We start from the raw sequence: 27,918 nt of genomic DNA, 5'->3' as shown, positions 1-27,918 counted from the left end.
AGTGCCCAGCTTCAAACATGCAGTGTTTCCAGACCGGCTCTGCCAGTCCGGTCAGATGGCCGCACACGCTGAAAATCTGGGCAGGAAAACCAGGGCTGTGCTCTGTGGGTGCTTCCTTCCTGTGTGACACGGGGAAGAAAACATCATCATTGCCCTCTGGATGGCACATGGGCCACCCTTTGGGGGCTGTGGGCAGGTTTGGTTGGGCTGGAGCTTGCCCAACACACAGGTTGTGCTGTGGTGAAGGGCTCAGCAGAGCTGGGGTGGAGTTCTGACCCAGGCAGTTATTTTTCAGCCCAGGGGTCAAAATTACAAGTCAAAAACCTTGGACAGGCACTGCAGAGCTGTCCCAGCCCAGTGTTCGTGTTCATACAGAGCTGTACAAATCACAAACCTCAGCTTTATCTTCTCATTCCAGGAACTTTGATTTTCCTTGTATATCCTGCAAAATTAATTCCCCTTTCTGTAATTAATATGCTGCTTCAAATGAATTCTTAATTACAGATAAATCACAAATCCACACACTCAACTGTTATGCTTTTCAAGTAATAAAAGAGATCATTTGTCTTCCTCAGATGAACAGAGACCAACTAGCACACCATTTCCCCTTCTATGAAGAATTCATTTGCCTTAGAAAGAAAGCCTTTAAAAAAACATTGCAAGGATTTCTTGAATAGGGGATCAAAGCTCTCACACTGCTGGAAACCATTTTTGCTAAATAAGATGGGAGAAAAAAAAGTAAAAGTTTTTTGGTAGTGATTGGGATAACAGCACCCTCGGGAGGGACAAGGACATGGGGTCAAGAAGTTGTGACCAGGTTAGCAACACAGGGAACAGAAGGAGGGGACAAAAGAACAGAAAGTGGAAATGGACAGATGAATGAGGAAGCATGTTCCTTTGCCAGAAGAGAATAGATGCGACATCAATTCATACTGGGAGCTGGAGGACGAGGGCCTGTTAATGGATTGAGGGACACAGCAGGGATCAGAGGTCACGAGTGCGCTCAGCCAGGCTAATTGACTGTTATGTGCATATTAGTGATGATAATTTAGTAGGATAGTGGGATGTGGGGAGCAGATATGCAGAAGTGTCATTGATGAATGCGGTCCTACCCCACATTGCCTAAAAAAGCATACCAAATAAAAAAAAAGATACTGGCTTTCCTTGGGAGGGGATCCCACAGCTATAGGTGAACATCACTGATCTGACTGTGCATGAACTAAATCTGTTCACCACATCAGCTTTGCAATTGTGCAGGTTTTTACCTCAGCCCCACCTGTGGGACATGGCCCTAACTAATGTTGAGGGGAAACGCCCAGCAGACTCGTGGGGTCCCAGCCCAGCTCCCTGCCAGCAGCTTCAGGCTGCCTGTGCTCCCATTCTGCAGCAGCCTCATGCATGACATAGACATGGGATCACTTCTGGGGGTCAGGTGCAGCTTTGAGCTGAGTTTTGTGGAACTAAGATCCATCCCAGCAAGCTCTCCTAAGATAGGATTGCCCTGCTACACGAGGCTGTTGGAGTGCATAAACCCTCAAATCACTTCAGGGCTGAGCACCCCATGCACCCCACACATACCCTGTAAAACCTTCGCTGGTCATCTGCTGTCAGTGCTGACTTGGCAATTAGTGTTGAGTAATTGATAGAGAAGCACCAGGGAAGCAAAGCTAAACCTGATGCTTTCACAAGAGCAGTTTTGCTTTGCATTCATTCATTCAGGTTGTTTCAATTTCACATTTTCAATTTCTCCTTTTCTGCACCAGCAGGTGGGAGCAACTCCAGTTCTGTTCCCCTCGAAGTCCCACTTCAGTGCAGAGCTCCTTTGCCTGGCCACAAAGGCACTTCCCAGCCAATTGATGAAGAGAGTATTTCCCATTTCCTTGCTCTTGAATCTGCTGACAGCATCTCTTGGGGAGTGATGGATACTGCAGATGATTTATAGATCTTTGTTACACAAATTCCTCCACATTCTTCCTTGTCCTCACACAACAACCATCAGCCACCTCTCCCAGCAGAAAAGCAAGAGCTTCAGCCTGGGATCAGCACGAAGGATGCTCCTTTGGGTCTCTCCTGCACTGCTTTACTCACTGTGCACACAGCAGCAGCTGCAAGTGGGGCTGGACACCAAGGGGGGACACAGTGGTGTGCTTTTACCCACCCACTCATGGTTTCTGCACAGCTGCTTTCATCCCTCTGCTGGGAAGTCAAAAGGTTGGCCAAAAAAAAAGTGCTATAAATCAGGCAGATATGGGCTGTGGGGAGGATCTTGTTAATGCAATTTTTCATCTCAAAGCTTGTAATTAAAGTAATGAATGTTACAGGAGGAACAACCATTGCCTGGATGTTCTGGGGCTCCCAGACTTCAGTGATGTACATGTTTGGCCCTTGAGAATTTTATTATGTGAAATTGTTTTTGTAATGCTGATATTATGTTGCTTAATGGGATTTGCTTGTTCTACCTCAAGCACACAAGGAAAGATATCTGTATCATTTGATCTGATACAGAGTACAAGGAGACTTACCTTTACTACTGTGTCTCATGGCTTATCATAATGAATAATTACATTAATTAGACAAGTTCTGATTTTTCTCTGATTGCCCTGAACAGCAGAGCCACTTGCTCTGGTGCTTCTGTTTTGCTTCTAAAATAATTTCTTTAAGCACAGTTGCATATACGTGAGGTGAAACCATATCAGTATACATCAAAGATTAAACAAACTCTGTCTGTGCTTGACTTTGAGGTAGGTATCACTGTAACTGCTACAATGCTTCATGTCAAATGCATGTGGGAATCTATGTCAGTGTGAGTCTTAAAACCAATAGCACAGTGCAGTATTCCTGGCTGCAATGGATTTGACTCAGACCAAGAGAGAACATGCTCAATCTTTCACGCAGCAAGGCAGAGCCACTTGTTGCAGATCACAAAGGGACTTCCTAGACAACTGATGAAAAGAATGTAAAACCAGGGATGATCCTGACAGTGGGAAGATGAGAACTAATAAACCGCTGGATTTCCTCCTCAGAAATCCGTAGGGCCCAAGTTTGCAGCTCTGAGAGCAGTGTTTGTGCCCAGTGGACCGATGGTGTCTCTCTGTGGTTGATAGAAGAGCGGTTTGCCCACCAGCCGTTTGAGACCAGCTAATGATACTGTAAATCATGACAGCACAGACATGTGTGAACAAAAACTTCTTACAAAAGCTTTTGTCCCTTCATTTAAATGAGCTGCTCCTTTAAAATAGGCGCAGCAGTCAGTGTAATTAACTCACCATCAGAAATACACAAAAGGACAAAGTGCTGTGACGAGCCTATAAAGATGTAGAACAGCTTTACAGCTCATACTCCAGATTTGATATTTCTGATTCATTTGGATCTCATGCAGATGACCTCAGCCTTGAGTAATGCTTAAAATTTGTTCAGGAACCAAATATGCCACTTGTCACAGCTTTCCTCCTCTGCCCTCTCACCCAAAGCTGTGTTCTGATTGCAAACAGATGGAAACTGGGCATATGGCTGGATCCCACCTTCTACTATCAAAGACAGACACCTGTGGAGTGCTCTCCAGCTCCCCCAACCTACGAAACCTTCTGGTAGCGTTCATAAACAGAACGTGAGTGTCATGGAGAGGGGAGTAATAACGACCCAGACCTCTGGCACCACTCAGGGTCTCCAAGGGCTCAGATCAGGCTGGCCCACAGCCGTACAGGCGGCCCTAGCCCCGCGAAGCGCTGCGCTGACAGAAGGCGATACAGCCTCACTAAACCTCCCCCAGCCACGGCACTCCTCAGCGCGGTTGCCATGACAGCGGGGTGCTGCTCTAGCCCCGCCACCACGCTCCCGGAAGTACATTCTGCTTCCGGCGTTCTGCTTCCGGCGCGCCGCGGAGAGTCTCGGGAGGTGGTGGCAGCATGGAGGCACAGGAGCTGTTCCGCCGCTTGGGCGCCGGGGCCCGCTTCGATGTGCGGCGCTTCGGGCTGGACGCGCGGCGCTTCGGGGTGCGGAGCTACCGGGGGGAGGGTGGGCGGTGCCCGAGACGGCTCAGCGGGGCTCCCGGCCCGTTCCCGTCCGCTCGGTGGAGCCCCGCGCGCACCGGCGGCCTTGTGGCGGCGCTCGGGATCCTCACCGGGAGTCTCTCCGGATGTGTCACTGTGCTCCTCCCTACCTCCCCAGGTGATCCGGGGAAGTGGCGGCCCACCGGAGAACCTCGACTTCTTCGGGAGCAAGGAGAGAGCCCCCCTGGGGTCCGTTGGGAAGCAGGAGGATGGAGCGGGGAGAAAGGACGTGGAGATGGCAGGGAAGAGAAAAAGGACGGCAGAAAGTGGTAAAAGGAAAAGAAAAAAGAGGCAAGGTATTTATGTATACATGTAAACGATAGAGTACCCTGGCAAAGTTCATTCTTGTTTCAGTTTGCATTAAATGTGCAGATATTGTGGATTACTTGACTGGGAAAAAAGGGGTCTCTGGCCTCTCTGGCTGCGTGACGTTAGAGCTGAGAGAACAGTTGCGGTGTGATTCAGTAATGAGGGTTTGGGGTGTAATTGGTGTCTTCATTCCATTCAGTGGGAATGAGACAAAAAAGGTTTTGAGATGTCCTTTTTGACTTGATTTTACCAATGGAAGTTTATTTTTTTTGAAACTTTCAGAAACAGTGTCAGTGCCAGAGCTGTCAGAAAGCGATGGGATAATGTGGATGTCCTCTCTGGAAGCAAAAGTCAAAGATACAAAAGACAACAAAAAACCTACTGCAGAAAAGCTTGAACGTTTGAGAAGGGAGAAGGTAGGACCACAGCACTGTAGTGTGGTAACTGGTTGCTTGTTTTCTGTGGGTGTTGCATCCAACAGTTGAGGTAGTTTCTCCTGGGAGGAGCGTGACTGAGTATGGGGAAAATAACCAGAAGGTGAATTCATATGCATTTATTCTTATGACAGAGTTAAAAGACAAACTAAAGAAAGGGTGTGTCTCTTGCCTTTTAGATAAACCGTTTTAGAAATCAACACAGGATTAATGTTCAAGGAACAGACCTTCCTGACCCAATTGCCACGTTTGATCAACTTCAAAAGGAATACAAAGTCCACCCCAAAGTCATTGAGAATATTCAAGCTGCTGGCTTCCAGGTTCCAACGCCAATCCAGATGCAGGCCATTCCAGTCATGCTTCATGTAAGTCTTACAGAATCATATATTATTATAGGGTGTGTGGCAAATTTTGGAGAGAGGTCTCTCATTTTAGAGTCCTGTCACTGGTCAGTTGTACAGCTTTAGAAACATATCAAAGGTATCACATTTCAAAATGCAGCTATGAAAGATTTTTGATCTGTGCTTTTACTAATGTGCTTGAGATTAGTTTCATAGTGTTTTTTGTTGTTGTTTGTTTGTTTTTGCTTTGTCTTTCTTTGAGTAGAGTGTAATGTCCCCATCTGGTTTTCTTCCAGGGTCGAGAACTTCTAGCTTCTGCTCCTACTGGGTCTGGAAAAACACTGGCATTTTGTATTCCTCTCTTAACGCACCTGAAACAACCCATGAACAAAGGGTTCAGAGCTCTGATCATATCGCCTACCCGAGAACTTGCTAGCCAGGTGCGTATTGTGGAGAAAGGAATTATTTTCAAATGTGTCTACTTGCTCGTTTATTATGCTCTGTAAACGAGACAGCTTTCTCTAATCCTGAATTCTGAATGATGTTTGAAACTTTATTGAGGGATGTTTGCAGTTTTTTGGATTACAAAAGCTAATCATCTTGGTTTGAAAATGTAATCTGTGTTGCTGTCTTTTCAGACACATCGGGAGTTGGTGAAATTGGCTGATGGGACAGGCTTCAGAATCCATATGATCCAGAAGGCCTCTGAAGCAGCAAAGAAGTTTGGGCCCAAGTCATCTAGGAAGTTTGGTAACTGTTTTCACTACTGAAGTGCTTTTTGAAAATTTCAAAAATGTCATTGACTTTGCTGTTCTGGTTTGTGGGGTTTTAAGGAGATTGTTAACACCACTCACGTTATACAATCTATTGCTCAACACTAACAAGTAGCTTGTGTGGAAGAAATAGGGAGTGAGCCTGACAGTGAACCTTTCTAAATTGTGGGCTTAATATAAGGTAAATATTGCAGTAGAGAGGGCTCCAAACAAGAGCAGAGTGGAGCTGATTTTAGCATCTAAACTATTTCTACTGGATTTTAACAGCCGCACCCATAAAGTCTTGTGGTGATAAAAGAAATCCACAGCCTTTTCTGCTGTTTAAATATTACCCTAAATGAATTGCAACAGTGAAGTACCTTGTCCTAACCCCAAACCAAGAAATCTCTGTCTGGTTGGGTAGGAACATGTTTCTCAGTGCTCTGCTAAATGCTCTGCTGAAGTCTGTTTTGTCTCTTCTAACATGTTGGTTTTCTTTCTTTTTTTTTTTTAATAGATATACTAGTTACTACTCCAAACAGACTCATTTATTTACTGAAACAAGATCCTCCAGCAATAGATTTGACCAGGTACTACGTAAATGTGGCTTTGCTGTCAGCTCTGCCACTGGAAGGTGGATGTGTGCATGGTCCTTGTGTCTGTAAGGTTCCTTAGAACTTTTGGCTTCTCTGCAAATGACTCTTACTGAGAAGAAATCCTCTTTATTCCTAGTGTGGAGTGGCTGGTGGTAGATGAGTCAGACAAACTGTTTGAAGATGGAAAGTCAGGATTCCGAGACCAATTGGCCTCCATCTTCCTGGCATGCACGTCCCATGTGGTGAGAAGAGCCTTTTTCAGCGCAACCTTTGCACATGATGTGGAGGAGTGGTGTAAACTCAACCTTGACAGTATTGTTCTGGTGTCTGTCGGTGCACGGTAGGTGTGCAGTCATGCTCTGATTCTATTTTCCCGTGCCTGTTACTACATTGTCAAATGAGTATTAACCTTTGGAGCATGTACTGATGAAAGTTTGTCTTGCATGCAGTGTTTCTTACCCACCATGTGATATTTATATATATATGTTGGATTTCTGGTTTCAGGAACTCTGCAGCAGAGACAGTGGAACAAGAGCTGTTGTTTGTTGGATCTGAGACAGGAAAACTGACAGCAATGAGAGAGCTTGTTAAAAAGGTATTTTGGAGTGATTGAGTACATTCTGCTTCTGAACTGAGCCGCGTATTCTATCTCTCAGTTAGAGGTTTTTCTGTGGTGCATGTTAAAGCATTGTCCAGATCTCCTGTACAAGAGGAATGTTACTCTCCCTATGAAATTTTAGAGGATTTTCAATTGTTAGTTATATTTTTGATCCCTGCTTGGGAGTAGTCTGCATTAATGGTGCATTTTTGGCATTATGGCAGGGTGAAAGGGGTTGTTCATATTGAGTGGGGGAAAAATAAAGTTTCTGTGGATTAAAATACAGCCTCATGATTAAGTGAGGAATGATTCCATTGAAGGTAGTGAAGTTGGGCTTGTTTATGTCCCAAAGATTTTTGCTAGTTGAGAAAAGATAATCCTCTAAGATGTAAATACTGGGTTCATTTAAGTTGGTAGCAGCGCAGTCTGCAGCCAGCAACAGTAAGAAAAGGACTTGAATCTTATATAAGCTTTCTGTTTTGCAGGGTTTTGCTCCCCCGGTCCTTGTTTTTGTACAATCTATTGAGAGGGCTAAGGAGCTTTTCCATGAACTTATTTATGAAGGCATCAACGTAGATGTCATCCATGCAGACAAAACTCAACAACAGGTAGGAGGTTCTAACTTCTTTCCCAGAAATGCTTTACAATACTTGGTATTTCCTATTTAAAATGTTACTTCAGGTAAATTTAACAGTAATTTTCTGCATGCTTTGGTTTAGAGATTTAGTTTTTTATTAATGTGACAACTTTCGGGAAATAAGTTTGCCTCAGACTGCTAGTCAGGATGTTTCCAAGTACCTTTCTTTTTTTTTTTTTCCTAGAGAGATAATGTAGTACACAGTTTCAGAGCTGGGAAGATCTGGGTGCTCATTTGCACAGCTTTACTAGCTCGAGGGATTGACTTCAAAGGAGTGAATATGGTCATTAATTATGATTTGCCGACGAGTGCAGTGGAGTACATCCACAGAATAGGTGAGTATTGTTTGCAAAGTATGTCCTTTTCCATAGTTTGTAGATCTTTAATTGAAAAAGCTCTTATGCATATATGAAAATCCTGACAGCAAGACTCCTCTGTTGCTACAGCATTGACGCATTTGAGTCAATTTATACCTTGTCTCAACTTTCAGTAAAAAAAGAGTTGCTTTTTGTCAGGCTTCTATGGACCTTGAACACTTAAATCTTTCAGACATACTTGTTGTTTTCATGCAGTAGAAATGATCTTTGGGAATCAGCTGCATGGTAGTGTGCTTAGTATGTTAACATACGTTGGGAGGCTGGGGCTGTGAAGAGGAGTAGAATAAAGATATTTGAAGAAAAACCTTTGCTCTGTTCAATTGTGTTTGACAGGTCGTACTGGAAGAGCGGGACACACAGGGAAAGCAGTCACCTTCTTTACAGAAGATGATAAACCTTTATTACGAAGGTAAATTTAAAACATGTTATACAAAGAGTAAAGCATGTTTTTGCTATAGTGTCCTACTGAGCTGTGTGGTTCTGTCTGATGCCATACACCTTGTGAGCATGGTGCTGCTGAGCCCTGGAAAAATCACCCTGATATAAAATGCTCTTCAAGAATTCAGAATTCACATGGTGAAGCTGTAAGGTGTTAACAGTATGGGAAAGCCCAAAACATTTCAATGTTAAGGTTTTGTTTTGAAGATTTTCACTAATGCAGCAAGAGAGAAACTAGCACTCTTTCACTACATTGTTATGCTGTAAATAATGGCAATGTGAAGGCATACTTCATAGTGTTTATGAGTGAAACTTGGTATTCTGACTTGAACCCTTCTGAGGGGGAAGATTCAACACTGTTCAGCTGGCTTTGCTCTTCTGGTTTTCCCACAGTTACTGCCAGAGTTAATCTCTTCCCTCCTCTGCCTTTCAGTATAGCCAATGTTATTCAGCGAGCTGGCTGTCCTGTGCCAGACTACATAAAGCACTTTCCCAAACTTCAAAGGTATGTTTGAATAGATTACCAGTTTGTCTTCCATTTTAAAATCCTGCATGAGAGCTGGTTGGGGTGTGAGGGTTGCAGAAGTTACTGTTGCAGTTCAGCTGAAAAAGGAATCTGACAGAGTTGTGATGGTGTGTTTTTCCAAAAAAAAAAATGGAAACAGAATTCTCTAATACAGAGAAGCAGTTAGTTCCTGGAGAACAGGAAGTTCCCTGAAATATGCCCCAGGCTTCCCAGGCCTGCACTCATGAATCAGACTTCCAATATGTGAGAAAGTTATCTTAAAATGGTGTGTGGGTGTATGTGTATGGATAGATTGGTAAAGGGTATTCCTTAATGCTTTATTTTGACTGATATTTTTAATAGTTTTCAAAATTAATTTCAAATTTTGTGTGTGTATATGTATATTAACCAAAAGTATTAAAATGGAGTTTGTTTGATTGCCATGGGGATAATGTAGCTGAACTGACCCTGGAATCAATGCTGAAAATAGATTCAGACCCGTAAATACCATAAAAACTAGTACAGGTTTTCATTGTCTGTTTTATTTATTTTGAATATTAACTTTTGTCCTTTAAAATCATTTAATCCTTCACTTATTCTCAGCAAACAGAAGAAGAAATTCATTAAGAAACCACTAACAAGAGAAGCAATTTGTACCACTCCTCAGTGCTTCTTAAAAAAAGACAGAAGAAAAAAGTAAGTGTGTGTGTGTGTGTGTGTGTGTGTGTGTGTGTGTGTGTGTGTGGAGGGTTTGTGTTTTTCTTTGTTCTTGTTTTTTCTTTAATTTCAAAATGTCCTTTATCCAGAAAAGGCCCAGCAAGTTTCCTCCACTATAACAAACATATTGTTTGGACAGACCAAGTCATAACGCTTGTATTGTAGTGACAGTAAAGTTTTAGTGTCAGTATCTGCTACTGGAAATTGGATTAATGCCGTGAGTTCACCCTACGTGGCTGCATGCGAGAAGACAGCATTACAGGTAGCTCTGTAACAGGTTGTAAAGCTGAACTGCAGACAAGCATTCCTAGCAGAATATCAGAACCCACCCCTCTTCTGGTAAAGAGCTTGCATCCTTTTTCTCATATGAATCATATAATGGCTTGGGCTGGAAGGGACCTCAAGGACCATCAAGTTCCAACCTCCCTGCCACAGGCAGGGTAGCCAAGTATTAATACAAGAAATAAATCTTAAATTGCAAGGGCTAGAGCTCACAAAATAAGGCTGGCTGGCGTGTAGCAATTTTGTGTGGTAGATTGTCATTGTTATATCTTCAGATGGTTTCTACTGAAGGATTTATATTCAGTTGCTCTACTCTAATGCAAAATGGCTGATGTCTATTATATTTCTATGTACTTTATTTTATTTTTAATATGCAGTACTCAGCTGCCTTGGTCTATACTATCTTTTGTAGGAGAACTGCAAAGGAAAATGTTAAGGAAAAAAAGAAAGTTAAGGAAGTTGCAGATACCAGTAACTTGGAAACTGCTTCAAAAAGCTGAACAGTGGTAGGTGGCTGTTGAGCTGGGACTGACACCTGGGCCCATACTGAAGAATGAAGATGATGGTGAAGGGAAAGGAAAAAGAGTATTTCTTCCTCTTTCCTTCTGCATGAGGTGGGATGTTTACATGCAAGAAAATCTCTACTGAAATACGAGTAGAGGGCTCCTGAATGCTTCTTATAGAAGCTGCAGAATGTGCTCTTGCAGTGAATACTACTGAACACTTCATATTACGGAACCATTGTTCAGAAGTAGCATCTGTGTTACTGTCACTTTTATATTACTGCTTGGAACTGCTGTCATTGCAGTGTTCCCTAATGCTGATCCCTGAAACACGTGTCAGACTCACAGAAAACACGGGCGGTGGGGGGAAGGACAGGGGAGGGGTACTGTGAGGCCTAGGAACGGCAGCTGTTAGATGCCTCCCTGGACGTGTTTTTGGAAAAATGCAAAACAACACGAATAGGGGAAGTGAAACCTTCCTTCTGCTTTTGGAATAATGGATCTTTTAGGTGCCTCTGAGTCTCAGTAATTTCGCAGAATAAATAAGGTCATAAAGCATTCTTGTGGAGCGGTGTCCTTTTCGGCAGTCCCGGCGGCAGGAGCACACTCTCAATCCGTTTGGACGTTGATAGCAGCTCCGTTTTTCCCGCCTTCTCTCTGAGGGGCTCCTCCCCTCCCCCCGCCCGGGGCCGGGCTGCACGATGGGCGGTGTGAGGGATGGGGCGGCGCTGAGGCGGGCTGCAGTCGGGCCCGGCCCCGGAAGCGCGGTTCCTCAGCTGACCGCCGGGCCGGAGCGGGAAGATGGCGCTGCGGGCCGGGCCCGGCGCGGCGGGCGGTGGAGGAGCGGCGGGCGGCGGCGGCGGAGCCGGGGCGGCGGGAGGCGCGGGGGCAGCCAGGTCGGTGCGGCGGGGCCGGGCCGTGAGGGGGGGCGGGGTCGGAGAGCTGCGGGGGCGCTGGACGAGGGTCCGAGGCCGTCGGGCTTAGGCGCGGGGCTGAGGGGCCGCGAGGGAGGGCGGGGGTCGGGGCCCTGAGGCGGCCAGCCCGCTGTGCCGCCCTGCCGGGCACTGTAGGCCGTGGCCGGGCCCACCGGCGCCTGCTGCGCTCGGTGCGAGCCGCCTGCTTGCCGCTGCCTTCCGAACGTCTCTTCCTTCAGGCAGAGGGGTTTCTGCGGGGGCCCGCAGCCCCGCTGGGTGCCGGCAGGGACAGGCGCGGTGTTCAGCGGCGCCGAGCACCGTCTGCTCGCCCGCCCGCTGCGGGAGCGGTGTGAGGTGGAGGAATGGAGTCGGGTGAAAGAAGGGCGTCAAGGCCCCCTCACGTATCACCGCGTTCGGAGGGGAAGCTCGGGCGATGCTTTCATTTAACCCGGGCTCTGTTGCGCTGTTTCCTGGTGCCGTGCTTTCGGGGCGGGTGGGTGAGTTGCTGTTCTGACAGAGAATTCGCGTGCGTTGAGCCGCCGGGGTCGGAGGGCCGGTTCTGCAGCGCGTGTCGCTGTCTGTGTAAACCCGGCGCAGCTGTGGTGAGGGGCTGCAAACAGCGGCCTCAGAGCGAGGAACGAGCGTTCGTCAGTGAGCTGTAGGCTAAAACAGGGCGCTCGTTGCAGAGCCTTTGTTTCCCATCAGTGTTTTGGTTTCTTTGAGAGTGGATCCTGAGGTAGAGATTCATGTTCTGTGCTAGCAGGTTCGTTTCTGTGGATTTCTGTGTTGAAATTTGCCACTGAAAAGTACTCCAGTGTATCCTGTAGCACATTGGTAAACTGAGACTTTACTCATTGGAAACTAGGGGGGTTAAAAAGCTGCTTGTGGTTAGGAGTGCATTAAGCGCAGATTGGAGCTTTTGAAGGAGTGCTCAGATACGGCGAAGGAGTTGCTCCTGCACTCTGATCGAGGCTGACTTTTGGTTTTGAAGCTTCCCATTTAAGGTACTTATCCAATAAGAACATACGGATTAATAGAACTCTTTCAGTAGCAGTGCTGTAGGGTAATTGCTTCACTTTCCCTATATTTATTCTGTCTTGACTATATGACACATACAGTGTTTTCTTACTGTGTTACGTTGAGTATTACGTCCAGTTGCATCAGCCCTGCTGGCAGGGGGGCATCTGATGTCGAGAACAACAGAAATCTGCAGCTGCTTTTAAATGCTTTGTGGAAGTAATGAGGAAAAAGAAACCCATTGAAATGGCATACTTGATGGTAGTCAGCTGCTCTAAATAATCAAGATTGTGAGGGACTCCATTCCCAGGAAAGTGCATTTGGGAATTTTGGAGCTTACCACCAACTATCTGTAATAAATGCTCTTCAGCCTTCAAAGAGCGTACTGGTCCTTACAGATGTACTTCATTGTGTCCATTTGGTTTTGTTTTTCAAAGGCAGTCCATTGTTGCCTGCTTATTCTTATCATTTCTATTATTTTGAGGTACCTGGAATTAAAATGGCTTTTTTTCTTTTAATAAAGCTGCTCCTGATGTTGCTCCTGTCAGCATGGTTTGTCAGGTTCTATGGTTTTCTGTCCTGCCTCCACTTTATCTCAGCAGTGGCTGAGAGCTTAATTTCAGGACTGCGAATCAGCTGCTTTAGCTAGATGTGGCCATGCTTTCTTCTGCATCTCTGAAAAGCAGCTTGGAAATAAGGCTTCTGGTTTTTGCATTTAGAAACGTGATAAGGATTGAGCATGTGTGTGCTGGTGGCAGCTCCTGGCAGTTGCACAGCAGAACCATGGGGAGAGCTGTGCTAGGAGCTTGCTTTGCCACTTGGCGTAGCTTCCTCTTCCAGTGCCCTCTCATTAGTTCCAGGGTTTCTTTATTTATTTATCTTTCACTGAGACCTATAAATAAATCAGGAGCTCAGTAGAAAGGGATAAATATTTCATAGCCTGTCCTTTATTTGCTTCCAACGGGCAATGGTACCTCATTATGCTTGTTCAGGTTACATTTGCTAATTTGGAAGAATGCTTTTTTGACCAGATTCCCTGACAAGAAAGTGCAACATAAAGCTATGAACGCTTTTTGATACTTGTGATCTTTTAAAAATGAACTTTTAATATTTTGTAATTCAAAAGAAACAACGGATGGTGTATTTTTAAGATGTATGAAACTGCTTTGTATGCAGGAGCTGAAATTACATGTGGCTTCAGAGGATCTGTGGCTGAGGTGGCACTCTGTGCTGACAGCCTCAAGATAATCAGCTGTTTCCGTACGTGAAAAGAAGAAGCTGAAGCATTGGGAAGGTTCCAAGTTAGAGACTGAGCTGAGGAGTACTATGGGTTGTGCTAGTGGCCGTGTCACCTGCTGTCTGTACAACAACTGGCCGCAATTAAATTCTGCATTCATCCACAAACTAGATTCCTTATGTTGTCTTAGAATTTGTTTTGTTCAGCTCTTCTATAAGTGTAAATGAGGTTGGCTTTGTGATCTCCTGCAGGGTGTGCAGAACTGCCTGCAATCAGTTGCAGTGCCTTCTCCTTCACTTGTAGGTGGTTTTAAGTCCACCTTTGTGTTGAACATCTGTGATGCATTTGTCTTAGTGTGGCATTTTAAGGGAACAGCTGACTGGGACACTGACTCAGGTTCTTATTTTGTGACTTACTGCTCATGTACATTTGTCGTGAGTGAGGCTTCTCAACGAGGGCCTTTTCCCCGTTTGTCAGCACAGCATGTGCTCCTGTTTGGAAGCGAGGTCTAGCATTTTCCATTATAATTTTGGTTGAATTTTCAGCAGTTCCTCCTCCAGGTGTGCCGGGCGTTTATTACTTGGATGAATAGTTTTTTGCAAACCAACTGTTTTTCTTGTACTTTAATGTAACTGAGAAAACAGCCACTGCATTACTTTGTGATGCATACCATTTTTTGGAGGGAGCGGGGGAGGCAGTGGGGTCTCACGGGCAGTTTATTCCCTGTACAAAATAGTTAGTAAGGAGCTGAGGACAGTTTTCTGGTGCGTTTCATGGTCTTGCTGAATCAGATCCTTCTGGCAGGAGATGCTTATTCATTCTGCAGTGCTCGAAGGCCCAGCATGAGCTCACAGACTGACCTGTTACCAACCTGTGCAGGTGCTGGAAGTTCTCCTGTGGGTGATGTGGATGAGTCAAAGCCATTTTTGTGCTGTTACAGAGGCTGAGGTCTGTTCCTTCATAGCTCTGCAGTGTGAGCTGTGAAGTTTTGGGCTATGTGTGGCAGGGGGCTGTGTGTGATATTGCCCATGTCTCCTCTGAAATGCACAGCAGCAGGTGGAGGCTCCAACTGCAGTGTGAGGACTGTGGCTGGTGGGGCTGGTGCACTTCGGAGACTGCTTTCATCCACTGGTGTTCACGTTCCCTTTTCTCCCTCCTCTTCTAGCTTCATGTTTCCTGTGGCAGGCACTTTGGGCCCCCCTCAAGGTATGTACAGCTGTAATGCTCTGAGCGCTAAGTTTGTTACCTTTGGAGACATTAACCAACATCAAGTGATCTCTGTTCAGTGCTGCTGCTCGCAGTGTGATTAAGTGAACTCCTGAGCTGGTCGTCCCCTTCAGTTCAATGCTGCTTAGCTGAATCTTGCAGCTGTTTCTAAAGCTCTCTGTGCAATGCTGATGAAGCAAAGTGCTAGGTTAATGACCCAGGAAAATGATACTTCTGGTATGTTTGACCCTGAATTTGCCTTTAAGATTTTTATATTATTTTGAATATGGCATTTAACTTTATGCTTCTTCTGCCAGCTGTGCATACCGGTATTATGTGGGTGCTGCAGTACCCAGTCGATATTTACAAAGCTCTGTAAGACCTTGGGACAGCAGTCACAACCTCTGTGAAAGTGCTCAGACAGTAGGAGAGCCCCGGCTTTATATTACCTTTGTTCTCGTTGCTGTTGCAGCACTGTTTGTTTAATTAATGGAAAATACAGGGAGAACTTCAACAAGTGACATTTTCCTTATCAAATGTGTTGGGAGCTGATTTGTGGCTTATTCCTAGGCTTGCTGCATCTCTCCTGGAGTGCTTTTGCACATGATGTTCAGCTACAGGCAGTTAGAATTCTCTCATGGGGTGCTGGTAGCAAGTGTGAGCTTCTTCTCGGTGTCAAAGATTCTGAAGCGTAATCGATTGGCTTCATTCTGTAATGATTATATTTCAGTTTGATTTGTCAAATTCTTATTCAAATGTTACTTTGATTGGCAAATATTTTTAACCATTCTAATCTGTGTTGTGGGCTCATTGACCTAGGAACAAGTTATCCAGCCAGCTCATAACGAGAAGTTGCTTTGTGAAAATGGTGCATGGATTTATTTCCTCAGGCTGATCTTGAAATGCTCCCAGTTTTAAAGTTTTCCCTTTCAAGAGTAATGGGCAATTAATTATCAGCAGCTGTCAACCTGGTTAATTAAATCCTATTAGCTGGAACTGACCCTGTGAAGATTATATGGGAAGAAACCCACAGCCAATCCTTCAGGTGGTGGGAGGCTTCATCTGCTTGGCTGTGGGAAAGCCTGTAACATCTCTTCCCTTAGCCTGAACAGTAGCTAACCTCAGGATATTCCTCAGTGTCTGCCCTGCAGCCTGGTTTTCACTTCTGAAACAGGTCAGCAGGACTGATTTCTTTGTTCTTTCTTTACTTTGCTGTGGTGATTTAGTTCAAATATTAAATTAAAAAAAAAAAAAAGCAGTACACAAAGTGCTCATCTTGTTGAACCTTTTATTACAGGGATGATACCTATGCAACAGCAAGGATTTCCAATGGTTCCCGTCATGCAGTCCAACATGCCAGGCATGATGGGAATGAATTATGGCTCTCAGATTCCTCCTGGACCCATGGCCATGCAGGTGTGTACCCTTGAGATGTGAGTTGAAATGAGACATTCCTTTTGCTTTGGTTCTACATCCTTACTGCTAAGGTGGCACGATGTGTAGTATTTCATGAGCCCCTTGTAAGCTGATACACACTGTGGTGGTGACCAATTCGCTGAATTCTTTATCTCTTTGTAACTCAAGTGCTGAAGTTAGTAGAGCTGCGTTTAAGTGCAAGCAGCAATTTATAAGCTTTCTTTTTAAAAACCTTGTTGCAGGGAGCAAGCAATTCGGGAGGAATGTGCTGCATTGTCTCAGATGAGCAGTTTCCCGTTTGTCCTACTTCCTCTGTAACATTGTTGGTTTTTCCTTGCTTAAAGCAACTTTGTCTTTATCTGTACTGTTGCTAATTGAGGAATAAGAACAAAGTATGAGTAGCCAGTGCTATATTTTCTCTGCTTTTAATCGTTTGTTTTCTGTTTAGTGCCATCTGTGCTTATGTACAGATTTGCATTTTGCTGAAATTTTACGTATTGCCAAAGCTTTGTAACCAAATTGCTGTCTCAAATTAAATTTATTATGTCTTGCCATCTCCTTATGCTCTCCTCTCACTTCCCACGCCCACCTGGACATTATTAAATTAATTTTCTAAAATTTATAGCAGGAAGATGGTTTTATGAGAGCTAGTCTAAAAATAATAACATTTGTTCTCTTCCTATGTGTTCTGATAGCAAAACCAAAATGAATGATAATAGAAGTAATTTGATTTCTGGCTCCTTCTTTATTAGGCAAGCTTTGCTACTGCCACCACACCAGAATATGTTTATCATCAAATATTTCTCATTGCATGCAATTCATTCGGCTAAGTCTCCTAGTGCTGTTGCTGTATATTCTATGCCCCCATCCAGATGAGCTTTTTCTGTAAAGTGATCAGACACAGTCTTGCCAGCACCCGCTGTTGGTTCAGAGCATGCACCCCCAGCATGGAATTTAGAAGTATTCTGCAATCACTTAGAGTAGGAAGCTACATTAAAAAACAAACAAACAAGAAAACCCAAGTGCATGGTTCTGTTAGCAACATAGATTAGGATGCCTGTAATGTCTTCACCTAGATTGGTCTGATTTTATGTCTTGAATTTTGCATTTGCCCAGAAAGCCATTGTGCTGTCTAAAATCTTTTTAAGAATTGTAGTTCATCATTGAGAGGGAAGAGTGCCACCTACTGAATGACTGCTGCCTTGTTCTGTAACAGCTTGTAACAGTAGTTGCTATGCTCTGAATTTTATGAGATCTACCTAGCTTGTCATTTAGCAGGATGTAATTGTCAGTGGTTGGGCTTTGTTTGTGGAGGGAAAAAACGTCAAAGCTATATTATTAATTTTGTTCTAGGGTGGCATGCCCTTAGGGCCAATGCCAGCAACTGGAATGCCTTATATGGGACAGGCTTCTTTCATAGGAATGCGCCCAGCAGCCCCACAGTATACCCCTGACATGCAGAAGCAGTTTGCAGAGGAACAACAGTAAGTGATGCTTTATTTGCTCTTGAGATTGTTTTCCTTATTTATTTATGCTTGTTTGTTTGCTTATTCATTTTAAGGAGGAGATGTGGTCTGGAGGTGTAGTCCACATAGCAAAAATATTAAGCACTGTTTCTCTAGAGAAGTAGTTCGTTTAGTACTGTGGAACAGTTTTGAGATAATTCCATTGCACTGGAGGGCAAGCTATAAAATTAACAGTGGCTGTTAAACAATTGTGAGGGAAAGCAGATGTGTGCTCTGAGCCACCTGAATTTGAGTCAAAAGAAATGGAAAAAAAAATCTAGCAGAAGTTGGATGTGGGAATTGTAATGAAAAATTGGTTCTAGATTTTTTTCTAAAAAATCATTTCAGAAAGAGGTTTGAGCACCAGCAGAAGTTTTTAGAAGAAGAACGAAAAAGGCGCCAGTTTGAAGAGCAGAAGCAAAAGCTGAGGCTCTTAAGCAGTGTGAAGCCTAAGGTAGGTCCTGAACAGTAAGGGCGATGTTGGTTTCCTTCAGGCTGTTTCAATGGCATCTAATGGGGTGCTTTATTTTGGGAAGTGAGTGGGGAGCTTGCATGACACATTAGATCTTGGAAAGCATCTGGAATATTCAGTCATGTGCACACTCTTGTTGCAATGCAAACAAAGTCTGCAAATGAAAACCGTCTTTTGTAAAATAAATTTAAGCAAACTTGGAGTGTAGCATTTGGGAACAGATTGAGATTGCTAGAAAAGAGAATTGGTGGCTTGTAAGTTAACTTTATCCAAAGTTTTGGGGCCTTCCAGTGAGCTCTGAGGCTCTAATCTGTAAGACTACAAATAACTGAATAAGGTTTGTGTATTATTTCTGTACGTAAAGTGTCTGTCAGAAGATTGAGAAGTGCTGTTATTGTGTAGCTTGCAAAATACATGCTTTCTAAATATGGAAGTTACTGTTAATATGCTTCAAATGTTGCTGGAGAAAGAAGGATTTAATCTAACAGTAGGCAGTGCTAAAGCTTGTACTGAACAAGTGTGAGTATTGGAAGGAAATTGAATTGTGCTGTGATTTATTTTTTTTTTCCAAAACATTTCAGACTGGTGAAAAAAGCAGAGATGATGCACTGGAAGCCATTAAAGGAAATCTAGATGGTTTTTCTAGGGATGCTAAAATGCATCCAACACCAGCATCACATCCAAAAAAGCCAGGTTTGTCATTTTCCTCTCTTTTGACTGAAAATGAAACTAATATTTGAAATCCTTGGCAGAAGGAACCAGTTGAAAGAAGTGTTTTTATTTGATGATACAAAGTGAATGTATTAATGTTTTGTAAAGTCGAGTGTCATCCTAACAACTGTTCACTCACTTGGGGTGAAATATTAGATTTCAGCTTTCACTGAAAGACTTGATAATCTTTAAAAGAAAATGTAATATGAAATGCTTATTGTGAAATATCATGGGAATTGATAATGGATGTTAAGCCCAGTGTTAATAACTTTCTTTATACTTCCACTCTAACTCTTATAATTGAGTTCTTTTCTAGTCAAAGCATTAATTAATGTTTTGCAGAGTGCTTTTGAAGCTGAGAAGTGCTATATAAGTGTTAAGAATGATCAAAACCTTGTGTAAAGACTTCAGAATACTTTAATAGCTTTTTTTTTTTTTTTTACCGTTGCCTGGGCATGGTCAAATCAAAGCCTTTGGTATTCTCTCTTCTCAATAATTACTGTGTTTGTAACAGTTATTTCTAGAAATTTCTTTTGGGTTAAAACATAGCTTTCTCTGTGTAGCCTAAATGAAGCTTATCTGGACAAGAATTTTCACATGTAAAATCTTTATCTCTACTGTGGATTTGCTCTTTGATAATTTTGAAGTTCCAAGTGGTTTTCTAACATTTTGCCATTGTTTGTTAAATTTCCCATCCTGCTCTGTTAAAATGGGTGACTTAGGGAAGGGGTTGAGCAGAAAACCGTCTAAAGGAATGTCACATTTCTTTTGTATCTCATGGTTTATCATAGAGTGTCTGAGGAAAAAACACATCTTTGAGGGGGAACATCCCCCTCGCCTTGGTATCCACCCAACATGTCTAGTTTGAAATATTTCCTCTTGATTTGTTTTCACCCAATCTGTTTAAAACAAATGGAATGCTTCCATAGGTGGTTTTAAGAATCAAGATTCAATCAAACTATTTACATCTGGGAGGGAAGACGCATGGTTGGAAAAGGCTGCTCAGCTTTACCTTATGTGTTTGCTATGCTGACAGTAGTCACTATTCTCATCTCTGTCGATTAACATATCCACTGCTGTTTCTCCTCACTCATTTGCTATTTATAGCTATATTTGCCATTTTCCCTGCTTTTCCACCTAAAAACTTTCCTCCTCATCACTTTGCATTCTGTTCATTCCATTTTACAGATCATTCCACATCATCATCCCATTCTGCTGTATCTGTTTCCCACTCTTCTTTTCTCGATGATGAAGAATTTAGTGACTTTATACAAGGGCCTACTGAAAGCCCCAAAGTGGTGCCTCAGTCCACCTCTCAGCCTTTTCAGCCTTTCCATTCTGCCACTGGGGCTGGACAACTGCTTTCAGAAAAGGCTGTGGTCCAACCTCTCCCTCCAGCCCAGACTCCAGTGTTATCCATCCTGCATGGTACAGCTGGGCACGTTCCCTATTTTCCTACCTCTGCATCTTCACTCAATATCCATAAAACAGGTAACTCTGAAGTTTTATTTTATTTTATTTTTGATAATATCACTTTTTCTCGCAAAGCTACAGAGAGTCTTTACCTATTTTGTTGGTTTTTTTCTTCAGTCTGGCTGAAAGATATAGGCAATGAAGTAGAAGCCTGCTGATCCCTGGGGAAAGATGTCCCCTTCCTGCTTTCCTTAGAACTGCACTGTAAAAGCAAGTTGTGTGGATTTAAGAATGCTAAATATGCATCTGGCTCATCTCAAGTGTATTAAGTCTTGTGTGGTAGCATTGTATGAAGTCTATGTGATAGAATAGTTGAAAAGATGGTATAAAAATAATTATTGTGCTGATGTGGAGTGTGCTTCCTGTCTTGGGGGCTAAGCAGGTGTAGGTAAGATTATCATGAAGAACTTAGCATATATAAGCTGGCATCTGATCTGAGCCTTAAATCATTCTTTTGCACGATCCAGGTGGTTATGCAATGGTGTCCCTAATACAGGAAATGGTTTCATGTATTCCCTACATGTTTCTTTCTATTAGTAGAATTTGTTGTGTATGCATAGCAAGTGAAAAGCAGAATTGGGCCGTAAGTGTTTGAGCAGGGCAGTGCTACTGCTCTGAGATGGGACAGGTCCTGGTCTGATAATCTGTCAGTGGTACCGATAATACTTCTTTGAAGGCGTGGAATTGTGATCTGGGTGGTTAATAACAAAATATAAATAATTCCTCCTGCTGTTCATTCAGGCTCTTCCTTGGAGGAGAAAGTCTTAGATAATGGCTCAAATGAATCTGAACAAGAGCAAACCAAACTTAAAACATCCGAAGTTGGGCACAAAGCCTCAGCTCCAGGCCAAGCTCATCCCAGTCTAGCCATCAATGACTGGGCTCTTGTAGGTGGACATGAAAGTGGTACCACTGCTGCAGAGGTGCACAAGGCTTCAGAACAAAACATAGCAATTGAAGAGTGTGGTGAGCAAATGAAAGTTTTGACGAAATTTAATAAGATGCTGCTTGAATGCTAACACTCTATACACTAATTCTAAGACCAATTCTGCATAATTTTGCTCTGAACGCCTGCTTCAATAATATACCAGGGTCTCCTGCTCCTTGCTAAAAGTAACAGCTGTGATTTTGCTCTGGACTTTCCCCACATGAGTTTACTGCTGTAATCACATTTAACATGGTTGTTTAATCAGGTTTTCTGTTTTGTAATATTCTGCCCTCTTTCTTGGAGAAACAGATATGCTCGCTAAAATGTTTATTTCCCAGACACTTGCCACTCATAGCGTTATGTCTAAAACTATTTGTATTTTAGAGATGATTTCAAAAGCTGCACCAGCTTTAGTTCCAGTTCAGATTTTGTTAAAGATGAGTACTGCATGCTTGGTTAGTGAGAGTTAATGTAGTGGAGAAGAGAGTAACCAATTGACAAAGTTGTGGCAGATCACATGGAAGTCTGTAGTAGTGAAGACAGCTATGGTTTCTTTTGAATCTGAAGTGTAGAAACAGTGAGGCAAAGGATACCCTTTTGTGAGCATGGGAAAAAAACTTGCTAAGATCTAGTTTGATGGGCTATTTGTGTGTTTCCCTGCTAAGAATTTTCTGGTGGAATGCTGTGAGTGGTTCTTATGCTTTCCTTTGGATAAGTATGAATTTATTTTTCCACCAGTAACTCTCCTTGTGATGGAAAGGCTCAGCTTATATTGCATAGAACTGCAGTTGTGCAATTGTAAGAGGTTATGAGACTTGAGTTCTGTGCAACTAGGAATTTGGCAAATGAGGAGCTCCTTGTTTCTTTGTGTATATAACAGTACTCTTGCTGCTACCCCAAATCATTCTAGTCATTATGTTGAAATATATTATGCAGTAGCTGTTTTTCCTCTGAAAACTTTGCTTGAAATGCTAAACAATGCTGACAAGCTAAGATCTAGTCTCAAAGATCTCTATACTCTGAATCTGTATGTCTTAATACAACTGTGTCTGTCTTTTTCTTCCTAAATGGAATACCTTTAGGTGTTGGAGTATTCCCTTCACAGGATCCAATTCAGCAAATGATGCCTCCTTGGATTTACAACGATAGCTTGGTTCCAGGTAAGCAAGGAGAGTGGGCATTTAACTAAGGGGGCAATGTAAAGCCTTACCTTACACTCTTGTATGTTAGTAATTTGATTTAGGAATTTGATATAGAAAAGCAATGGTAAGTTTGCTTGAAAAAAGCAATTTGCCTGACTAATACTGACTCCTTTGTAACAGAGTTGTATAAGAAAATTTTAGAGACAACTTTGACTCCTGCTGGGATAGATACTGCTAAGCTGTATCCCATACTGATGTCATCTGGACTGCCCAGAGAGACTCTTGGACAAATATGGGCTCTAGCCAACAGAACCACCCCTGGGAAGCTTACAAAAGAAGAACTCTATGCTGTCCTGGCAATGATAGCAGTAACTCAGGTATGACTAAGGCTTTGGGGATTAGTGTGCAAAGATAGTTCCCTTGGCTAAGACACTGCTATTGCGTATCACTGCAGGTGGGTCATATACCACACCTGTAATAAAAATACTACTTTGCTGAAATCCAGAGGAGAAACTTCCCTCGTAGCTTTGGGAGGACTGTAATTACATCCCAGTACTTACATCCTAGTTTCTCCTTTCTTTAATGTCAGTTGAAGATGGTTCTTAATTATACCTACCAAACAGCAGTATGTGTGTATATTTCTGATGGAAAGCACTGAATGTTTTTCTTCTGTTGTTACACAGCTGATCCCCTCTAACTGTATGGATTCTGTATCCCTTCAGTCTGTGAATAACAAGTGTGTAACAAGTCAACTTGTTACTTCTCTCCTGAACCAGTGGAGTGTGAACTTCAGGCTTCTGTTGTTTGTCAGCATAGCATCATCTCTTACCAGTTTATTTCCAAATAGCAACCCTGTATGAAATCTAAGATAAAAGTATCTTGAGCAATAAAGTTCCAAGCTGATTTTATGGGACTGGTGTGTATGGTGCCTACCTGTTTCAGCATGGCTTTTCTTGCCAGTATGCACTAGATTGGTGTACTGAAAGCTGAGCAAGAATGCTGTCAAATGCCTCTGCTCAGCCAGTAAGTTGTCATTACCCTCAACATAACCCCAGCAGCCAGGGTGCTGGATATGATTCACTCTTTTAGTATAGGATCTTGGTCACTTTTTTTTGTTTGTTTTAGAAGATTTAATTGAAGCTGGAATGAAACCTTGTTTTTTCTTAGTTTCAGTAGTACAAGTTCCAAATGAGTGTGAGCCCAATATGCCTTTTTGCTCATGTGTCCCATATGATTGTCTTCTCTTTTTCTGCCTTTGCAGAGGGGAATACCTGCAGTGAGTCCTGATATGTTAAACCAGTTTCCAGCTGCCCCTGTCCCTACTTTATCTGGGTTTCCGATGCCGCTGCCTGCTGCAGTGAGCCAGCAGCCCCTACTGCCCACGGGACCGCCCGTCTCCATGCCCCTGAGCATCGGGCCGCCCGTGATGGGCATGGGTATCACGGCAGCAGCACCAGCGGGCGGAGCTGCAGCACCACCAGCAGGAGCCTTTGTGCCCTCCTACCCGCCCAGCCAGGTGAGAGCTCTGCATGGCTGATATGGGCCTGCAGGGAGAATGGGCCTGTTTCAGAACTGTGTGATGGCTTTAAATAAATGCCAAGGTGCAGGTGAAGTGTAGACGCTGACCATACCGAGTTTGCTCACTACCGTTGAGACGGTTGTGGATTTTGATTGTATTTTATTTTTGAAGTTGATCACATTACTCTGAGCTGCTTTTATGCTATGTGACAATTTGGAAAGGCAATGGTGTATCAATTTTCGTATTATTTGCATTGTAGGTAGTAAAACCAGAAGATGATGACTTCCAAGAGTTTCAGGATGCTTCAAAGTCTGGCTCTCTAGATGACTCTTTCACTGATTTCCAAGGGGATGGAGCTGGCTCCTCCAAAGCAGCCAGCTCACAGCACCGGAGCAGGTAGCAGATCTTTTGATTTCCACTCCTTCAGTATTCTAGAATTCTTTTAAGAAATTAAATGTTTTCCTCTTTTGTGGGTAGCTTTCTAGCCTGTAATTTTCTTCTGTCACCTGACTTCTCCTTGGACGATTTCTTTTCAAGATTGCTACAACTACAATTAAGCCTTCTAAGTCCAAAATGACATTTGATGTGCCATAGGTGGTTGCCTATTTTTTTTTTACCATTCCAGTCACCGTGCTGAGGTAAATTGCATATACAGGGCATGTGGATAGGTGTTCAAGTGTTTATATTATTGCATAGACAATTGAAAGTTACTTCATACTGTGCATTCAGGCAAAAATCTAACATAAAACTGTTCAGAAATGCATGAGGGTGGAGGAGTTCTGCCTTTAGTGTTGTATGCATCCATTAATAGTCTGGCCCAGTGTTTGGTGGAGTTGATAGAAACCATTTGTTGACACCAAGGCCTTTCTTCAGACCCTGAAGAAGGAACTCAGCATTCATGTCAAGAGTATGACATTGTTCTTTTAAATGAATGAGAACTCCAGTGGACAAGGTTTTTATTTCTGTGGTTCTCTGGCCAAGACATAAACTTTTGATAGCTGACTATAAATCTGGATCTCATTCAGTCTTCGACAATCTTGGCTCTTTGTTTGGGAGACAGCCAAAATGTAATTCCGTATCAGGCAAATTGGGCACAATAAAATGTGTACTTACTGCCTTTGAGAGTTTAAAATTAATCTTTCAAAGTCCTGTGACAATAAAATTTCAAAGTGTTGTTTAATCCTATTGTGGATGGCAAGATTTTTACATAGCGCCCAGGTATCTAATTGTAGACATACTTATTTTCTGTGTATTGAGCTGTCTGTTCTTAGTTGCAGACAGAACTACTGTCCAGCTTTGCAGGTAAGCAGTGATTAGTAGACCCTTCCTCAACAGTGCTGCCAGCTGGGGTTACTAAAACAGATTGCTCAGTGATGCTGTGCCTAACGACATCCCATGGAAGGGTTTAATTTTGCCGATGTCAATTAATAATGCCATGTGTATTTGAAGGGGCTCTAATTCAAGTGTGTGTCAGATATCATTTTGCAATAACAGCTATTTGGTTGGTGAAAGTTTCAACAGAAATGTTGTTTTTAAATTCTGTGGTGGAAAATAGGGGATCATAAGGAGAAAAAAATAAAAGGTGTTTCTTCGTCATTGCAGCAATTCTTTCTATTCAGTTGTAAAGTTGTAAAAGCATTCAGTTTAGAAAAAAAAGCTTACAATAAGCTATAATCTCATTGCTTGTGGAGCTTTATTTAAAATTAAAAAAAAGCCATCTGTGGAGTACAGATGAATAATGATTACATTTGTCAAGATCGCATATCTAATAGCCTGTTTTGCAGTTATGTGAACTTTAATTATTTTAAAAGAAGCTATATTTTTTGACACTGCACTGTCTATCTGCAAGCATCATTGACTATCATTAGCCCATGTGTGCAAGTGCTAGGTTTGTGTGGTGCTTGTAGGCTGATGTTAAGGAGATTTAAATGGCTCTAGAAAGATTCTTGCTTCAGGCCAAAGAGTGCCATAGTAATTCATTCATGTTTTCAATGTGCATAGTATTGAGTGACATATACTGGAGGTAAAATACATCATTCATATGTAAAGGATGTTGTTCTGTAGTGCTGCAAATGATAAGGAGGCTTGTGTGGAGGACAAGCCAGCATCTGCTAAATCTTTCAGCAATTGCTAATGTGATGTTAGGTTATGATGGCAGTTTTGCACATAAACACAGACTACTTTATATAGTAAAATGCAAAGAAGTACATAAAGTAACTGTGGAATAATCCTGATACTACTGAATAGATGGCTATCTAAACTCACTGACAGAAATTTAGAGTTTTTAGGATAGAAGCTTAAGTTTAGTGATCCAAGCTGTAGTCAAAATGAGAGGCTCCTTTAAATGAAACCTGGAAGTGTAGATTTGTTATGGATAAATTAAAGATCTTTGCTTCTATCTCTTTTGCTTTTAGCGTTCCTTCTTTACTAATGCCACTCCCAGGTAATAAGACACTCTCATCAACTGATAAGTATGCTGTGTTTAAAGGAATTGCAGCTGACAAGCCTGAAAGTACAGCTACTTTTGCAGGTAAAAGGGAAAGTATGCAACTATTCTGGGGAATTTATTACAGTATTTCATGTCCTGTTTCGATGTTGATTAAAAGTTAATATAAAAAATCAGAGCAATCATACCAATTTAAAACTTACATTATGAATTCGTAACAGCTTTATGTAAATATATTTTTTTCTCTCACTTTTACAAGATTCAGGAGACAAGTACAGTGCTTTCCGTGAATTGGAACAGCCATCAGAGAGCAAGTATGGAGGTAAGCAGGATGGGGCTTTGGGGTGGTTTTGATATTTTTGTCAGGGTTTTTCTTTTTTTTTCTTTTTTTTTGTGGTTCTCCATGAACTGTAGAATCTCCATTGCTAGGTTTGCAGAATAATGGTCTTTCTGTTCCTCCAAACAATTTGTCAGGAAACATCCTGGAAAGAATAGTACGGTGACTCTTGGAACAATCTGTGGTCTGTGTTTCTGGAAGACCAGCATCTCCTCTGGATGCTTCTGAGGCTCATTTTAAAATAACAGTGTGGTTAGAATTTGTCTATTTCAAGTCAGGATTCTTAGAAGGAAGGAGAAAAAGATGCTTCTGCACGAAATTGTTAGGGCAGAACTTAAACCTTTTATGGCCTTTGTCCTAAGAACAAATGTGATCACTCATTTTGAAATATGTTTAATTGATTTTTGTTGATTGGCAAAAGTAAAACCTAGATGGCATGTGAGATGTAATATCTGTGTGATTATACAAGGAGTCCCTCCTTAAGGTTTTTCCAGATATATATATACTCCTTATATATATATACTGCATAACTCCTTTATGCAGTGTGAGTTAATGGTAAATTTTACTTACTCATATGATCAGTAGGCATATCAGAAGATAAATGTATTACAAATGTAATCCTACTTCCACAGAGTTATAATTTGGCCAGTATTTTGGTTTGTTGTTAGCAAACAATTCTAGATTCTGGGATAAGACTGCTTGCCATAGTTTGTTCCTTCTCCATGTTTTTCAAAGATGAAATTCTCTTTTTCAGACACTTGTTTGAAACTCTTGCCATCTTTTGTGAAATTTCCATGTTCAGTACTTTCTTTTAGGATTCAATGCATGAAATGCAATGCAATATATCTTTCTGCATATGTCCTAAAATATAGAAAATGACTGTATTTGCCTGCTATCCAGGTCTGACCCTTCTTAACCCTTTCACCAGCTTACCTTTCTAATGGAAAAGTTTGCAATTCATCAGTAAGTGTAATTTGCTGTGATGTTCATGTTTTAGTAAACAAATAGCAATTTCACAAATACTTGCACTGTTCTTGGGACAAGTGAATTGGTTTGG

General features: G+C 42.4%; 2 protein-coding genes across 16 annotated transcripts in view; both read left to right on the top strand.

Moving 5' to 3' along the window:
- The first annotated feature begins 3,869 nt into the window (after nt 1-3,869).
- DDX52 (DExD-box helicase 52) lies at nt 3,870-11,096 on the top strand. Of its 3 annotated transcripts, none has more exons than NM_001030725.3 (15): nt 3,870-3,992; nt 4,168-4,345; nt 4,641-4,774; nt 4,972-5,157; nt 5,430-5,573; nt 5,772-5,883; nt 6,403-6,475; nt 6,618-6,821; nt 6,986-7,076; nt 7,565-7,687; nt 7,901-8,051; nt 8,427-8,502; nt 8,965-9,036; nt 9,640-9,732; nt 10,448-11,096. In NM_001030725.3, the coding sequence occupies exons 1-15, from the start codon at nt 3,906-3,908 to the stop codon at nt 10,533-10,535; spliced, it is 1,812 nt and encodes a 603-aa protein (NP_001025896.1). In that variant the 5' UTR covers nt 3,870-3,905; the 3' UTR covers nt 10,536-11,096. The 3 variants fall into 3 exon arrangements, with proteins under 3 accessions (NP_001025896.1, XP_040506029.1, XP_015151280.2); XM_040650095.2 differs by lacking the exon at nt 10,448-11,096 and adding an exon at nt 9,769-10,399 and having other exon boundaries at nt 9,640-9,736; XM_015295794.4 differs by lacking the exon at nt 3,870-3,992 and having other exon boundaries at nt 4,170-4,340.
- A 208-nt stretch (nt 11,097-11,304) lies between these two features.
- SYNRG (synergin gamma) overlaps nt 11,305-27,918 on the top strand; it is a 35,965-nt gene continuing 19,351 nt past the window's right edge. For 7 of the 13 annotated variants that reach the window (XM_015296164.3, XM_025142036.3, XM_040650529.2 and 4 more), the window contains exons 1-14: nt 11,305-11,434; nt 14,872-14,912; nt 16,210-16,328; nt 17,682-17,812; nt 18,182-18,287; nt 18,887-18,998; nt 20,205-20,507; nt 21,231-21,455; nt 22,500-22,577; nt 22,740-22,936; nt 23,821-24,075; nt 24,338-24,474; nt 26,493-26,608; nt 26,784-26,846. In XM_015296164.3, coding sequence (XP_015151650.2) covers nt 11,340-11,434; nt 14,872-14,912; nt 16,210-16,328; nt 17,682-17,812; nt 18,182-18,287; nt 18,887-18,998; nt 20,205-20,507; nt 21,231-21,455; nt 22,500-22,577; nt 22,740-22,936; nt 23,821-24,075; nt 24,338-24,474; nt 26,493-26,608; nt 26,784-26,846 — 1,978 coding nt within the window. In that variant the 5' untranslated portion in view covers nt 11,305-11,339. Of the gene's footprint in view, nt 12,457-14,871; nt 14,913-16,209; nt 16,329-17,681; nt 17,813-18,181; nt 18,288-18,886; nt 18,999-20,204; nt 20,508-21,230; nt 21,456-22,499; nt 22,578-22,739; nt 22,937-23,820; nt 24,076-24,337; nt 24,475-26,492; nt 26,609-26,783; nt 26,847-27,918 lie in introns of all 13 variants that reach the window. The other 6 variants (XM_046902706.1, XM_015296161.3, XM_015296163.3 and 3 more) reach the window with 4 other exon arrangements.

This window comes from Gallus gallus, chromosome 19, assembly GCF_016699485.2.
Source record: "Gallus gallus isolate bGalGal1 chromosome 19, bGalGal1.mat.broiler.GRCg7b, whole genome shotgun sequence".
Taxonomy (NCBI): Eukaryota; Metazoa; Chordata; class Aves; order Galliformes; family Phasianidae; genus Gallus; species Gallus gallus.
This window is presented reverse-complemented; position numbering and strand designations above follow the sequence as displayed.

Coding starts and splice junctions, on each gene's coding strand:
- DDX52 (NM_001030725.3), top strand. CDS start 3,906: ATGGAGGCACAGGAGCTGTTCCGCCGCTTGGGCGCCGGGGCCCGCTTC. Junction 3,993..4,167: donor TGGACGCGCGGCGCTTCGGG/GTGCGGAGCTAC, acceptor CTACCTCCCCAG/GTGATCCGGGGAAGTGGCGG. Junction 6,822..6,985: donor CTGGTGTCTGTCGGTGCACG/GTAGGTGTGCAG, acceptor TTCTGGTTTCAG/GAACTCTGCAGCAGAGACAG.